The sequence below is a fragment of the Anas platyrhynchos genome, chromosome Z (assembly GCF_047663525.1).
Source record: "Anas platyrhynchos isolate ZD024472 breed Pekin duck chromosome Z, IASCAAS_PekinDuck_T2T, whole genome shotgun sequence".
Taxonomy (NCBI): Eukaryota; Metazoa; Chordata; class Aves; order Anseriformes; family Anatidae; genus Anas; species Anas platyrhynchos.
In genome coordinates, this window is record NC_092621.1 from 28,069,407 (window position 1) to 28,085,512 (window position 16,106).

Consider the following 16,106-nt stretch of genomic DNA (forward strand, 5'->3'; position numbering starts at 1 on the left):
CAGTGCCCTCAGCCGTTCCTCGTACGTCTTCCCCTCCAGGCCTTTCGCCATCTTCGTAGCCCTCCTCTGGACACTCTCCAACAGTTTCATGTCCTTTTTATACTGTGGTGCCCAGAACTGCACACAGTACTCGAGGTGAGGCCGCACCAGCGCAGAGTAGAGCGGGACAATCACCTCCCTTGACCTACTAGCGATGCCGTGCTTGATGCACCCCAGGACACGGTTGGCCCTCCTGGCTGCCAGGGCACACTGCCGGCTCATATTCAACTTGTTGTCTACCACGACCCCCAGATCCCTCTCTTCTAGGCTGCTCTCCAGCATCTCATCGCCCAGTCTGTACATGCAGCCAGGGTTTCCCCGTCCCAGGTGCAGGACCCGGCACTTGCTCTTATTGAACTTCATGCGGTTGGCAATCGCCCAGCTCTCCAACCTATCCAGATCCCTCTGCAAGGCCTTTCCACCCTCATTCGAGTCCACAACTCCTCCAAGTTTGGTGTCATCAGCAAACTTGCTCAAAATGCCTTCTATTCCTACATCCAGATCGTTTATAAAAATATTGAAAAGTACCGGCCCTAAAATGGAGCCTTGAGGGACCCCACTGGTGACCGCCCGCCAGCCTGACGCAGCCCCATTCATCATAACCCTTTGGGCCCTGCCCGTTAGCCAATTGCTCACCCATCGTATGATGTTTTTATTTAGCTGTATGCTGGACATTTTGTCCAGGAGGATCCTATGGGAAACCGTGTCAAAAGCCTTGCTGAAGTCCAAAAAAATCACATCAGCTGGTTTCCCTTGGTCTACCATACGGGTGATCTTATCATAAAAGGAAATCAGGTTAGTTAGGCAGGACCTACCCTTCACAAACCCATGCTGGCTGGGACCAATGACTGCTTTGTCCCCCAGGTGCGCCTCAATACGTTCGAGAACCATCTTCTCCATGATTTTACCAGGCACTGATGTGAGACTGACAGGCCTGTAATTGCTAGGGTCTTCTTTCTGACCCTTCTTGAAAATCGGCACAACATTTGCCAGCTTCCAGTCTACCGGGACCTCTCCAGACTCCCAGGATCGTTGAAAAATAATTGAGAGAGGTTCCGCGATGACGTCCGCCAGCTCCTTCAGCACCCGGGGATGAATCCCATCCGGACCCATGGACTTGTAGGGATCCAGGTGGAGTAGCAGATCCCGCACACGTTCAGGGTCGGTTGGGAGTTTGTCATCCCCACCGTCCCGGTCCTCCAGCTCGGGGCACCCTGGGTCCCGAAGCCCATCATCGGCATTGAAGACAGAGGCAAAGAAGGCGTTAAGCGTCTCTGCTTTGCCTATGTCATCGTCTGTGAGAAGACCTTCCCTGTCAAGGAGCGGCCCTATGTATTCTTTAGTTCTCCTTTTTCCATTCACATATCTAAAAAAACCCTTTTTATTTTCTCTCACAGACACAGCCAGCTTCAACTCTAGGTGTGCTTTAGCCACACGAATTTTCTTCCTACAGACACGAGCAGCATCCCTGTATTCTTTCCATGTCACCTGGCCCTCCTTCCAGTAGCGAAACACTCTCTGTTTCCGCCTAATCTCCATAAGAATGTTCCTGGTCAGCCACGACGGCCTCCTGCCCCGCCTGCCTGACTTGCGATATTTAGGAATTGCCTGAATGTGGTCTAAAAGCATATGGCAGCAAATGACAGTACATTCCGAAAAGAACAAGACCTCCCTACTTCTAGAAACACACTTCTCTCCAAGCTAGAACTGTCACACAATGACCCTGCAAAAGACCATTAGAAAATATCCGTTCAAAAGATACACCCAAGGCAATACAGATCTCTGTTCCCACAGAAGTTAAGACAAGGCAGCTAGGTTTCCTATCTTGGGACAGTCATTCACATTTGGAACAGAAAGCAAAATACACATTCATTGTTCATTTAATTTCTTTTACTTCCTACAGACAGGCACCCAAAGAAACCTAACATTTTATTATTTTTTTTTTCTCTATCATAATCCAGATACTCACAGGAAAGTTAATGACAGTCTACTCTATAAAGGGACATGTGTATGGCTTAAAGAAGTCTTCATTTTTAAACAAGCAGCATTCTGCTCTAATTAACCTCAACTAATACTAAATACTAGAGTCAACTAAATCAAAGTGACATGAAATTTGTAAACCAAACTTCAGTGCATGACAAATAATTTTCCGTGAAAAGCTGTAGCCAATGAATTACAAACCAAAAAATCAAACTCCATGGAACTCACGTCAAAATACAGAATAAATTAGCCAGGAAATAAGTCAAGTAATTCTGATATGTGATTATTCAAAAACATTTACAACATTACCCTACTTATACGAAGTAGAAAAAAATTATGTGGTAGAATCTAGAAAAGAAAAAACAAACACTGTAAAATGTATTCAGTTTCCCTCATAATCCAAAACTATGTTTGTGTAGATTTACAGAGTAAAGACTCTACTGGTTTGCTCTGACTGAATCCCATCAGTACTGAATTCTTGAGGACTGCTCGGATTTGTCTTGAGTTCTGCACTCTATTGTTGACTGGTCTTGGGACAGATGAGGGACAAATACTTAACTTAGGAAAACAGGTGCTGACATGCAGCTGAATTTATTCTAGGGATGATTTTATCTTCATCTGACTTTCCAGTAATTGTGATGTTCTAAACATGGGATGTTTGGAACAGGTTTGACTAGATATGCCATTAGACATACCAGTCTTCATGCTTTGTAGACTCATCCACAAGTCCACGAGAACCATGTGCATGCAGGCAACATTCCTCAAAAGGTTGTTGCAGTCTGTGAAAAATACTATTGTAGTGTGACCAATGAGATCCTTCTGCATAACGTTCAAGTCAGAAGAGTGGCAGACACCTCTGAAAACTGTTTGGGCAGTGATAGGATTGCCTATGGCTTCACAATGTCCATCTTTCACATGTTTCTTACTCCAAACGCAGATGAACACCAGAGATTGCAAGAAGATGTTCAAGATACAACATCTGACAGTCCTCTGTTCAAGCACAATATCAAGTTAATTTGATGATTTTTTTGGCTTTGGCTCATTTAACTTTGAAAAAATATTGTCATTAAAAGTCTGTGGAAATCTTTGATTATGTATTACTTACCAGTGCCAAAGCTTTCCTCCCCACAGAGTGAACAACGTCCAGAATCCATAAGATTGGAAAAATATCTCCATCCTGTTGGTGTTTCATACACAGGAACCTTCATTACTTTTGCCACTCTATAGAAGACAGAATAAAACACCAACAATTAAGACAGTGTAGTTTTTTGTTTGTTTGTTTGTTTTTGTTTGTTTGTTTTTTGTTTGTTTGTTTGTTTTTATATATGGCTTGAGATCACAGAATCACAGAATGGTTTAGGTTGGAAGGGGTCTCTGAAGTTCATCTGGTCCAACCCTGCTGCCAAGCAAGATCACCTAGAGCACACTGTGCAGGATGGCATTGAGGAGTGTTTTGAATATCTCAGAGAAGGAGACTCCACAACCTCTCTGGGCAACCTGTGCCAGTGCTCTGTCACCTTCACAGTAAGGAAGTGTCCTCACATATTCAGCTGGAACCTCCTGTGCATCAGTCTGTGCCCATTGCCTCTCATCCTCTCACTAGGCACAACTGAAAAGAGACTGCCTCCATCCTCTTGACACTCTCCCCTCAGATATTTATTCACATTGATGAGGTCTCTCCTCATTCTTCTCTTTTCCAGACTAAACAGGCCCAGCTCTCTCAGCCTGTCCTCGTATGATTGGTGCTCCAGTTCCCTAATCATCTTCATAGCCCTTCTCTGAACTCAATCCAGTAGCTCTATCTCCCTCTTTTAAGAGGGAGCCCAGAAATGGACACAGTACTCCGGGTGTGGCCTCACGAGGGCTGAGCAGAGGGGGAAGATCACCTCCTTGACCTGCTGGCAACTTCTTCAGTTGAGGAATATTGTAGGTTTCACTCTGTCTCCTGACAGTTAGACTATGAAGTAAAATACAACGTGGCAGACCAACAGCACCATTCAAAACTGATCCGTGTCTCAGAAACCAGTCTCAGTCAGGACCCAAGTATGTTTACACTGTAGTATTTTCATGTATTCTAGGAACAGGTGTTTATTTTTGTATCTATATGTTACACCTTAAAAAGGGTGTTTATAAATGAGATCAAGTAAGAGTTGCTGATCCTGATTTGAAAAGAGCTAGAGAGGTACTTGGAGTAAGAAGAATTATCAGAATGTTTTATCTTAAACTTGGCTTTCATGTCTGCGTAGAGTTAGAGGCAAGTATACCTCTTGTGTTTATACAGCACTAGCTGTATTACTGACCCTTAGATATATCACTGCATAATAGATGTTATACAGTGCAGAGCTGAAAAGGGTTCTAGCTGGCTCTGCAGAAAATAAAAAACATAAAAGGATTTAATCTCTGTGTGACAATAACTGCAGGCTGGGAATGGGACAATCCTGCCAAAAAGTAGAAAACAATCAAACAGAAAACAATGACTTACATGCTGGAAGAGCAAAAATAATTCTCTTGAGGTAGCCTAATAATACACCAGGAATATTTCTGTTTGCAGAAATGTTCCAATATCCTGGTACTGTTAATAGAGAAGAAAATCTCTTCCCTTTCACTTTTCTGTATTCCTCTAGTCTGGGGACAAACAGCCTCAGATAGACCTATCTTGATGAGAATGAGAGTCTTCCAGAGACTGTTATGCTTGTTGAAAGTTTTCTGTTTACTAGGCCAGCTCTGAAAATGCAGATAGTGAAATCATTACGGTATTGGGTTTAATTTAGACTATGTCTTTCAAACAAACAAACGTAATATAAATATAAATATAAATATAAATACATGCGTATAAAGTTTATAGTGAAATATGAGACTGTTTCTAGCAACTATTTTTTGTTTGTTCTTGATTCTCACAGACTTAAACAGAGTAAACAGTTAGACCTTAACAGAGTAAATAGTTAGAAGCAGCAAATTCAGGCCAGCTTTAGGTACTACTGTTCAGTAGTGCTGTAGGGAAGACAGTTACATTATATTATGCAACAAACAAAAGATCTGCTAAATAAGGTACTCAACAATATATGATATTCTAAACCAAAATGATTTCTGCTATAATTTGTGTACAGAGGAGATTCACTTTCCTCTCTCTGTCTGTTTTCCGCATTTAGACTGTCACTGTTTGAGCAAGGACTAGTACTGTTTTCAAAGTTCTGAAAAAACAAAAGGCTTCAGTCCCAGCTGAGTAACCCAAACCACAATAACCTTCATAAAAATCTTTCTTTGGTCTCCAAGCCACAGAAAAGCAGTACTGTTTAATAAACCAACAGTCTGTCTGAATTAACATGCAATTATTATAATATCTGACAAGACTGGCATCTCATCAAAGCAGCACTGCAAAGAGCCCCATCCTCAGTGTAGGGGTGTTACAATGACTAGAGGGTACAAATTGGAAAAATATAAGGTTACTCTTACTGTCCCCAGCCCAAGATTATCCCTGCTTTGCCCATAAATATGTGCCTATGGTCAGGAATCTGAGGAGAATGTACACTTTAAATATGACAACTTTAAAAAATCAGTATCTACCAGTCACAATTATTGGCAGCAGAGCATAAATATCAGTGAGCAAAGGAAGGACAGATCAATTCAATGAGTCTTCTGTATTTATAAATTCTACACAAAATGCTTAAATTTCCCATACTAAATATGTGACATCACTAAACACTGAAGATGAGAGCTATTAAAAGCACACTAAAAAATAGAGCATCATCTTTTCAGTTTACTGAAATAAAGTGGAGCCCAATAAATAGAGCATGTGCCTTTGTGCAACCTAGAGACATTTACAGCTGATGACCACTGTGGAAAATATAGATGATTTTCCACAGGAAGATGAACAAAATTCTCAAAACTGCAGATTAAGAGCAATAATGTATTGTGTCAGATCAAAAAAATAATAAAACAAGCTACAGGAAAATAATTCTCAGAAGACGGAAAAAAATATTTTGTAACTGGGAAATTACTAAATCTTCGAAACCATGGAAAATAGAGATTGAACGGTGGTGGAGGAGGAGGGATTTTCAGTACATCTACATCATTTGAAACAAGAAGCAAGACAGATATCACACCAGTGATAAAAAAAAAATAAAAAATGTATCTTCCGTTACCCAGATTTTTTTTTTCAGCCAAACTGTTTTCTTTCAGACATGACAAAATCAGAGCTTTCAGTCACTGAAAAGCCAGATACATAAAAAAGAAGTGCCATCTGAAAATAAGCATTGCATTTCTTGTGGTCCAAAATTTGGTAGTTAGTTTCTACCAACTAATGAAGATTCTAGCACTCTCTCATGCAGCATAAGACTTCATGACAAGTTTAAAAAACACTAAGACATTTATTCCACTAGGCAAATAAAAGCTTATGATGAGGATTCCTGGAACGTGTAATTCTGCAAGAACAATTGGTCATAGTAATTGTACTCAATCACAGATCCAAAATAACAATCAATCTATGATGTTTTTAGCAATGCACCTTTACAGGATAGTTCAAACAAGTCTACGTACACGTATATGCAGCTTTTAAAGTTTTTCTTCTTCTTTCTGCATATTTAAACTGGAGTCTGAGTTCTTGAATCCCTAAATTTTGGGGAGTTAGACAGGTGGTTACTAAGTTTTTGCTGTCTACAAACAATCTCATGGTCAGACAGAATACTATTTCTCTCAGAAAATAAGTTTTGGAACTGCTGCTGCAAAGAGATTACAACTTGTAGAGGTCATGGACACACTGTCCCACTCTTCTAAGGAAATATTGTATGTTATTATTTACATTTGAATGATGAATCATCACCAAGATACTGATGCAGTGGTGCTTCTGTAAGGACAGTACCTAACCCTCTGAGTTCTCTGGGTGTAAGTGTCAACTGTCAAGAGTTCTGACTCAATGGTTAGAATGTATCTCCAGAGCAATTCAAAAGAAAAACTGGAAGAAAACATGCCATATGAATAGGTCTATTTTCCTAGTCTGTTTGAAGCAAAGGCTTTCTATTTATGTCTAACCACACAGTTGATATACCTGTGTTTATATGTTCTGTGAGTATGAACTATGTGGAAGGAATACAGAAAACCCCGGGCATTCTGGTTCTTCTCACCTCAGACATTTAATGGGACTGACTTCAAAGAGTATTCATGCTTGCCTTCTCTCAGCGTAAGTGCTCACTACATCAATGAGATTACACAGTAAAGTTTCTTGTGTCTGTGTGTCACACTAAGTAGCTCTAGCTAGACTGGGACATAGGGCATTTACACTTCCACCTATACTGTAAGGCAGTCACTTCAGTTATTCTGCCCATATCAGAGCTAAAGACATTTAGGGTCCCAGTATGCCGAAATACAAAGGAAAATTTTCAAGAAATAGTAGACTGTACTTATTACAGTTATACATAATATTTAGAACTGTGTGTGCTTTGTAAATTGAAAAACCAACCAACCAAACAAACAAAAAAAAAAAAAACACCTGTTTTTATAAGGGGAGATAATAAAGTGAGTTACAATAAGAACGTAATTACTGTAAGGCTATGTAGCAACATGTACCCTTCTACTGCACAACTCAATTCTCATTTTTATTTTCAGGATCTATTCCCACACTACCTATACTTGCCATCCATTTTTAATTAAAACATAAAAACGCACACAATGCAACTATAAGAAGTAGCTTGAGTTATCTCATCAATGAAAAGCAGAATTACTGGAAAGTTTAGTACCAACCAAGAACTGTTAAGCCAATTCTTAAGCTCTACAGTACAGCTCACCAAAGAATGACCGGGCTAGTTCATAAAGAAGGTAATAATGAACATAGTAACAAGCTTCATAAGGAAGATCAGGACTTCTGAAAATTTTCTGTCAGGAAAAAAGAATTAATAGCTAATTGTTCAAATTGCTTCTGAAAGCCTTGAGAAACAAATGTGGAAAATTTGCCTGTTCTGCACCAGGCAAGTGGATAAATCATCGTACAGTTGAACATCTGAATGTCCCAGATCTTCCTTATACTTCATTAACCATATGCAGATCATCTAACTATGAAAACAGAGGATACAGGACTCTCCATAGCCCAAATCATTTTCCTTGGCACAGCAGTAAAAACGCTATCCTGCTTAAACTTTGTAAAAAGTTTACTCTCCATTGCGAAGAAAATAAATAAATAAATAAATAAATTCTTTTATTTCAAAAAGTTAAAGGAATAACCTTGTGAGACTGTCCTTTCAGTTTCCCATCCAGTGAAGACAATGAACTACTTTTCACAAATGGCCAAACAAGGCAATGTGGTCCTTGAGGGTACCTCTCAGTTACTGTGGTTTTGCACTAACACCACTGGTTTAAGCAGAATTATCCATATGTTCACAGAAGTTAGAGGGTTTACTCCAACCTATTCTCTACAATGCCACAGAAAGACCTGATGAATACACATCATTCAGACACAGCAAATGGCCTGGGGCAAGCTGACTTTCTTGTGCACAGTGAAACTTTTATAACTTCTGAGAATAGATCAGTCAATCAAACAAAATTATCCTGCCAGAGTCATAATGTCTGTTCACTGCAAAGATAAAGGTCACAATACTGGAGGAAGGGCTTTCTTTGACAGGCCTCATGAACTGGTCTAAGTAACTGGCTAGAGTTTTGCATTGTAGGTTTAATGCTCGCTAGGGTAAATTTCAGTGTTGCATTCATTCTGTAGTCCTAACATGGAGGGAAAAAAAAAAAAAAAAAAAAAAAAAAAGATTTCAGTAAAATAATTACTAAAGAAGTAACTATTACATGTCTTCCTCTCATCTTCCACCACCTACAGGTGTCAGCTGCACATCTGAAGTATGCTCACAGACACTTGGGTGAGCAGACATGAAAATACAGACTTGCATTTCTTGGACGTATTTTTTTCAAGCCTCTTCCCCTCTGTGGAGCCAGTGCTGAGGTAGACAAGGTGCTGTAACTTAGGCAGCAAAGAGCCCCATTCTGCAGGAGGGTAAGCACCCTCAAAGCCCTAACAAAGTCAACTGGAATTGAAAGAATTTGAGAGGCAGGCATACGGGACATTGCAGGGAAGCGTGTGGTAATGGCATTTCTCAAAGGATACCTGTAAGATCTTCTTTCAGAGTTGCTGGCTAAAAAAGAAAAATGGTTCACAATGAGTCTTCTAAACCTCTATTTTAGCCACTGAAATATACTCTGCGTTATCTGATCTCCAGCTGATTAAAAACCTCATTTCATTTAACGCCTAAAGTGCATTTTATTTTAAAGTAAAGACTATGGTTTAACTGAAGCTAAGAAAGACAGTTTTTTTCCCCACTTCTGTAGTCTTTTTCACACAAAGCACAAAAAATATCTCAGGTAAGGATCTGCATATGATTTATCAAGAAAATCATTTCTCTAACTGAAATAAAGTCTTCTGGCACAGTCAAACCTTGCTGCACAAATGCTGTATTTTATTTGATATTTTATTTACTCAGATGCTTCAAAATGTTTGTAACTCCCTGGACACTTCTGTGATCATAATAACTGACTAATGTTTGTCTACATCAATTTTTCTGATCCTTTATTAGAGATCCTGTTTTATCGTTTTCTAGCCACATCGTACAGCCTTTGCCTTCACAGGCTTACTTAAGTTTCCTTCAACCAGACCTAAAATTTCATTTTGGAGTACTGAGATGACATCCAGGATTGAACTCTATCATGCTGCCACACTTTCTTCTCCATCCAATTTTTGCATTAGTTAGCTCACTCCCTCTCCAACTTTCTAAATCCCTTTGTTAAGGATTTTTTTTTAAACTTCCTTGAAAATTTAGGCAAAATATTCATTGTCTTTTCAGCCACAGAGTCCCTATCCCATTCTCACTGCATGATGTTTACACTTCGGTGTTCTCTTCTCATTGATGCTGCAGAACTCCTTGCTGCTTTGTTTCTCAACTCTGGAAGTCCAATTCTGCTCGCCTCTGGTCAGCTTCCTCTTCATTATTATTTCTCAAGCTGCTGGAGCCATGAACTAAACAGTTTTAACTTTCTTCTGCAGTCTCATCTGCAAGTCTCCCCCTTTCCTCTTCAGCTCTGAAACTCGTATCAGCCTGTGAGAAATTCACGGCAGTAGCAATGACAGCACTAGCACTGGCACCAACTATAATGTGAAATAGATGTTCTGCTTCTGGATGTTTTCACTCTGTCTGCACCACCTTCCCTTAAAAGGCTTCAACTGCATATTGTGCAAGGAGCAGAACTAAAACAACAGTCACCTCCCTTATACGGTCAAGTATTACAGTGTTACTCCCTCCCAGGCTTTAATTTATTAAGCAAAAAGCAGTGGAATGCTAAGTGCTCACACACAACACAGATAACGAGGACATGTCACTAAGATAAGATGTAAACTGCTATGGTTGGCAGAGAGGCTGTCAGGAGCACAAGGCAGGGAAAAAAAAAAAAAAGGTACTTACAAGACAGCAAGTTAATTTTCTTTCTGCTTTCAAGTATGCTGCATCTCACAGAGAAAGATTACAGTAACTGAAACTGATAAACAAAAAGCACCTGAAGACACTTTAACTACAAAGGATCTAAAAATGTTTGGCTTTTTTTGTTTTTGCCACCTCCCCACCCCCTTCAAAGTTTTAACTCTAAGATGCTTCTGTGGGTAGACTAAAAGTACACTAAATCAATAACTGGTGTTCAAGGTAGTTTTTGTCTTGAAAATTGGCAACTTCAGGTGAATTTTTTCACCTGGCCATAGTTCTGAGTATGGTTACGAATTGCTGATAACTGCAGAAATCCTGTTACTGCTAAATTTTATTCAAGACAGTTTGAATTCCCTTTCTATCAATGGAGTCTCCTGGCACTCGTGCAGCATTAAGCGTGGTGCCAACTCACTGTTCCAATAATCTCTTCTGTTTCTTAGTCTCACATCGGCCTTTCCCTGTGTTTAATTGCTTTCAGCAACACAAACTAAAAATTATCCCAGCTGAAACGGAAAGTCATATAAACACTACCTACTTTCATAGAATCACAGAATCATTATGGTTGGAAAACACCTCCAAGATCATCTGGTCCAACCATTCCCCTATCACCAATGTCACCCACTAAACCATGTCCCTAAGCACCACGTCCAACCTTTCCTTGAACACCCCCAGGGATGGTGACTCCACCACCTCCCTAGGCAACCCATCCCAATGCCTGACTGCTCCTTCTGAGCAGAAATGTCTCTTCAAATCCAGCCTGAACCTTCCCTGGTGCAACTTGAGGCCATTCCCTCTAGTCCTATCACTAGTTACCTGTGAAAAGAGACCGACCCCCAGCTCCCCACACCTTCCTTTTAGGCAGTTGTACAGACCAATAATGTCTCCCCTAAGCCTCCTCTTCTCCAGACTAAACAACCCCAGTGCCCTCAGCCGCTCCTCACAGGACTTATGCTCCAAGCCCTTCACCAGCTTCGTAGCCCTGCTCTGGACATGCTCCAGGGCCTCAATGTCCTTCTGGTACTGAGGGGCCCAAAGCTGAACACAGCACTCAAGGTGCAGCCTCACCAGGGCCGAGTACAAGGGGACAATGACCTCCCTGGTCCTACTGGGTACACTATTCCTGGTACAAGCCAGGATGCCATTGGCCTTCTTGGCCACCTGGGCACACTGCCGGCTCATGTTCAGGCGAGCATCAACCAGGACCCCCAGATCCCTTTTCTCTGCACAGCTTTCCAGCCATTGTGCCCCAGGCCTGTAGCGTTGCATGGGGTTGTTGTGGCCAAAGTGCAGGACCCGGCACTTAGTCATGTTGAACCTCATCCCATTGGCTTCTGCCCATTGATCCAATCTGCCCAGGTCCCTCTGCAGGGCCTTCCTGCCCTCTGACAGATTGACACTTCCCCTCAACTTGGTGTCATCTGCAAACGTACTGAGGGTGCTCTCAATTTCCTCATCCAAGTCATCAATAAAGATATTAAAGAGATTAATTTCCCAACACTGACCCTTGGGGAACACCACTGGTGACCGATCTTCATCTGGATTTAGCTACATTCACCACCCCTCTCTGGGCCTGGCTGTCCAATCAGTTTTTAACTTAGGAAAGTGTGTACCTGTCCAAGCCATGGACTGCCAGCTTCTCCAGGAGAATACTGTGGGAGACATGCCTTGTAACACACAGCAACCATACATACCAGAAACTTATTTGATCTACATGGAACATGTTCATTTTCACCACTATACTGCATGGACATGAAGTATTGCATGCAAGATAAGCACCTTGGCATTAAATTCCTAAAACAAATTATTTAAAAATTTAATATCTCCCCTGGGCCTTTGAAGTTCATTGTTTTTGTTTTTTGTTTTTTGTTTGTTTGTTTGTTTGTTTTGTTTGTTTGTTTTGTTTTGTTTTTGTTTTGTTTTGTTTTTGTTTTTTTAAATAAAAAGAAGGACTCTTTGTCAGGGAGCATAGTAATAGGACAAGGAGTAATGCCTTTAAACTTAAAAAAAAAAAAAAAAAAAAAAAAAAAAGTAGATTTAGGTTATATATTGGAAAGAAATTCTTCACTCGGAGGGTTGTGAGGCACTGGAACAGTTTGTCCAGAGAAGCTGCAGATGCCCCATCCCTGGAAGTGCTCAAGGCCAGGCTAGATGTGGCTTTGAGCAGCCTGTTCTAGAGGGAGGTATCCCTGCCCATGGCAGGGGGGTTGGTGAGCTACAATCACTGGCTGATCTTTAAGGTCCCTTCCAGCCCAAACCATTCTGTGACTATGATTCCATGACTCCTGTAGGAGCAGACTTGAGGAGAGTTGAGAAGGGAACTCAGGCTCAAAAACATGCACACAGTGGGGCCTTGGCATAACTTACTTTGCTTGTTGCCACCTGTAGGCCATGGTGTGAACACACAGTTCAATGTTTCACACTGCCCAGTTTTCTTGCATACATTCCGTAACACCTCAGTCAAATTTTACAAGCCCCTTGTGAAAAATAAATAAATAAATAAAGACAAACAAAAAGACAAAAAGACAGCAATTTCTGAAGTACATGAGACACTTTACAAAACAATGTTAAACTAATTTGTGTCCCAAACCCAACAGGCAATTTCGTGATTCAGTCACAAGCAGTAGAAGTAAATTTCTGTGTCAGCTTCATAGCCAGCTGGGGAACACTGCCAAACTGAAACATGTTTCTAAGCAGGACAGCAGATGTAGAGATGCAGCACAGCTCTACTTGCAAACTCTGCCAAAAGGCTGCAGAAAACCTCTGCCTCTTCCTCATTTTTCAGGGAGAAAGTGATAAAAGGGAAAATGGCCAGCACAGCTCCTTATGGTGTGTGTTTTTGCCTTCAGAACTGATGGGATACTCCTGTCCACTGTGTAACAACACTTTTTATGGATACCGTACTTCAGACCAGCCTCCCTAATTTGTTCTAGAATGAAATGTCATTGGTGTAGAATTAACTGGTGACTAGGCACAGTAAATGAACCTTTAATGAATAAAATAGACAGCATTCAAAGATGAAAATTTTCACCCTACGTTTGCATGTGCTGCAACTTCATTATTGTTGTAGCTATTGAGATATGAAATTACTGCCAATGTTAAAACTACCAAACAGTAGTTACATGCATATTATCGCAGTGAGATTGTTATCATCTCCAATCTGTGGCTAAGGGGATTATGAGGCATTAAAGTATCTCTTTCCGAGAAGTTAAATCACTTTTAAGAAGTTGCCCTAAGGGAGACCTGATAGGCTTAGGTTTTAAGACCTTTAAATACAGTTTTGGTTAATAATTTCCCCTGTAAAGTTTGGATGATATCAAAGCGTCCTAGCAATGAGATTCTATGGGAGACAAAAGTTCTCTGAAGAGTTACGTGTTTAATTCAATTTAACTGAAGTTTGTGCATATGTTATCTACCTAAGTTTCCTTCTTTTCAAGTAAATAGAGCATTAAAGAAATCCTACCAAGTAAAACTGAACTTTGTTAGAAATCCCTCCTTCAGACAGGAAACCAGCCAATGAACCTACAACATCTGTTTCTGCTCATCCAGGCTATCATGGTATGGACAGTGCTGTCAGCAACAAATCAGTGTAGCTCAGAGTACAAAACACACAATTCTTTGCCGTCTCCAGAATCCCTCCCCAAATCTCCTCCATCAGCTTTTTAAAAAAATTCTCAACACTTTGACAAATTTTAGCATGTTCAGAAAAAAATCATAAACAGACACAACTGCTAGATGCTAGACTTTTGCATAATAATACTAAAATAGAACCAGATAAATACTGACTTGGTGGTGTTTTCTACAAGCAGAGTAACTAAGAAGCACTTTCTTGAAACTGCATTTAAAATTTGAATACTCCAATAATAAGCACGTTCAAAGGTCAAGAGAAAAAAAAATCATCCAATTGTTTAAAATAAAAATTAATTTAATTATAATTCACTACAAAATAAATATTTTTGTTGTTATTACAGTTGGGGGAACAAGACCTTATGTCAATTCACATCGCACTGCTAGAAATGATTCTCAGATACTTTTTGTTAGGAATTAGATAAGTGGAAAAACCTGTTTCCAAACTGCTAAGAATTTTACCTGTGTTGGGTTCCTCACATGACCAACTTCTGTTCCGTTTCTCTCCCATTGAACGTTACAAGTCAGAATGAATCTACTGTGTTTAAATCCAGACTGACCATCAGCCCTAATGTTTATATCTGCACTGAGTTTGCTAATAGAAAGTGTTAGTCTTAGAATTTATACTGGTGTTCTTTTCTGCTGTGTATGAAAGAAAACATAGTCATGACTGGACAAGAAACGAGAAAAAAGACAAGAAATAAGTCTACTGTACTTCTCAGGTTCACCTCCACAAAGCCATCCTGCTCTGAAAGTGCAAGTGATAGATAGTAAAGTATGCCATACTGTGCAACACAGCATGGTTCAGGGATTACTAACCTCACTGTGAAGAAGCTTATCTGTTAGGCAGGAAGCAGTCTGGTCTCATCAGTGGGACACTGTTCTTCTGCTGGTTGGTCTCCTGGTGCCTTGCTAGTACAAACATACATGCAGTGGGACTCCCGCTAGTGTCTCTGCACTGCTCTGTATTATACCATATAGACATATGGGCTTACTTAGGCTTCCAGAAAAAAACACTGTGCTGAGTGATGTAGGCATGATACAGGCACTCTTCCCTGAGGTGGAGCACTCTCCAGAAACTTCACAGATTTTATACTCTTTCAAATTAGAGTACTGTCTGTGAACAAGCAACCCAGCTTTCTGAGTTGTGTTCCACACCATTTCCATGTCTTCTTATGTCTTCTCAGCCCTGCTTGAGTGTGCCACCCATGCTGAGATTTATGAAGAGAAGCAATCTGGGAGGCTTATGCTAAGAGAATGCTGACCCGGTCACGGTACAACTGCAACTTCTACTATACAGAACAACAAGTGTTTTATAGAAAGGCTCAGAGCCAAAAAGTAACAAGGATAGCACATAATAAAATGGGGGAAAAGATAAAAACATTGAAGTCATGGAAAAAAAGAGTGCTTTGTGTGTGTGGTTTTTTTTTTAATTCTCTATTTTTTATTATTATTTTTTTTTAGTAAACCATTAAAAAGGTCTTTCATATTTCCATTCAAATCTCTGGGGTTTCTCACAAACCTGAAAGTTAAGTGTATGCTTAAGTATTTCGCTGAACTGGTGCCAAAAGGCAAAAGTCAACTATTTTCCTTTATTGAGTATTAAGCACCCACTAAAAATCAAGACTAGTTACTTGCACTGTAAAGCCTGCTTCCAAGAAATCTGCTAACAAATCCAGCACCTTGCAGATAGAAATACTGTTCCTTATGACGAGAAAAAAATAAAAAATAAAAAAATTGATGCCAAGGTGGATAGGTCTGTGTAAATAAAGATAAGTTCAAAGGTTTATTATTTTAAGGGGAGGGAAGAGGTACTTCTAATGCACAAAAATGGTTGTGTTCATCCTCTTGCTCCTGATTTCTCCTCATTGTGTACATCTATATAGAAAAACAGGATGCTGTGAACACACACCCTATAAGGAACCCCAGCAATTCCTCAGTGTTACTGGAAAGAGTTGAGATATTTGTCTGTGCTGAGACTAGATATTGCATGTGTTCCTC

At 40.2% G+C, this 16,106-nt stretch overlaps 1 protein-coding gene across 1 annotated transcript in view; it reads right to left on the bottom strand.

Annotated features, from left to right (window-relative positions):
• PGM5 (phosphoglucomutase 5) overlaps positions 1–16,106 on the bottom strand; it is an 84,284-nt gene that overhangs the window by 31,058 nt on the left and 37,120 nt on the right. The window contains exon 7 of the mRNA XM_027446247.3: positions 3,125–3,240. Coding sequence (XP_027302048.1) covers positions 3,125–3,240 — 116 coding nt within the window. The remainder of the gene's footprint in view (positions 1–3,124; positions 3,241–16,106) is intronic.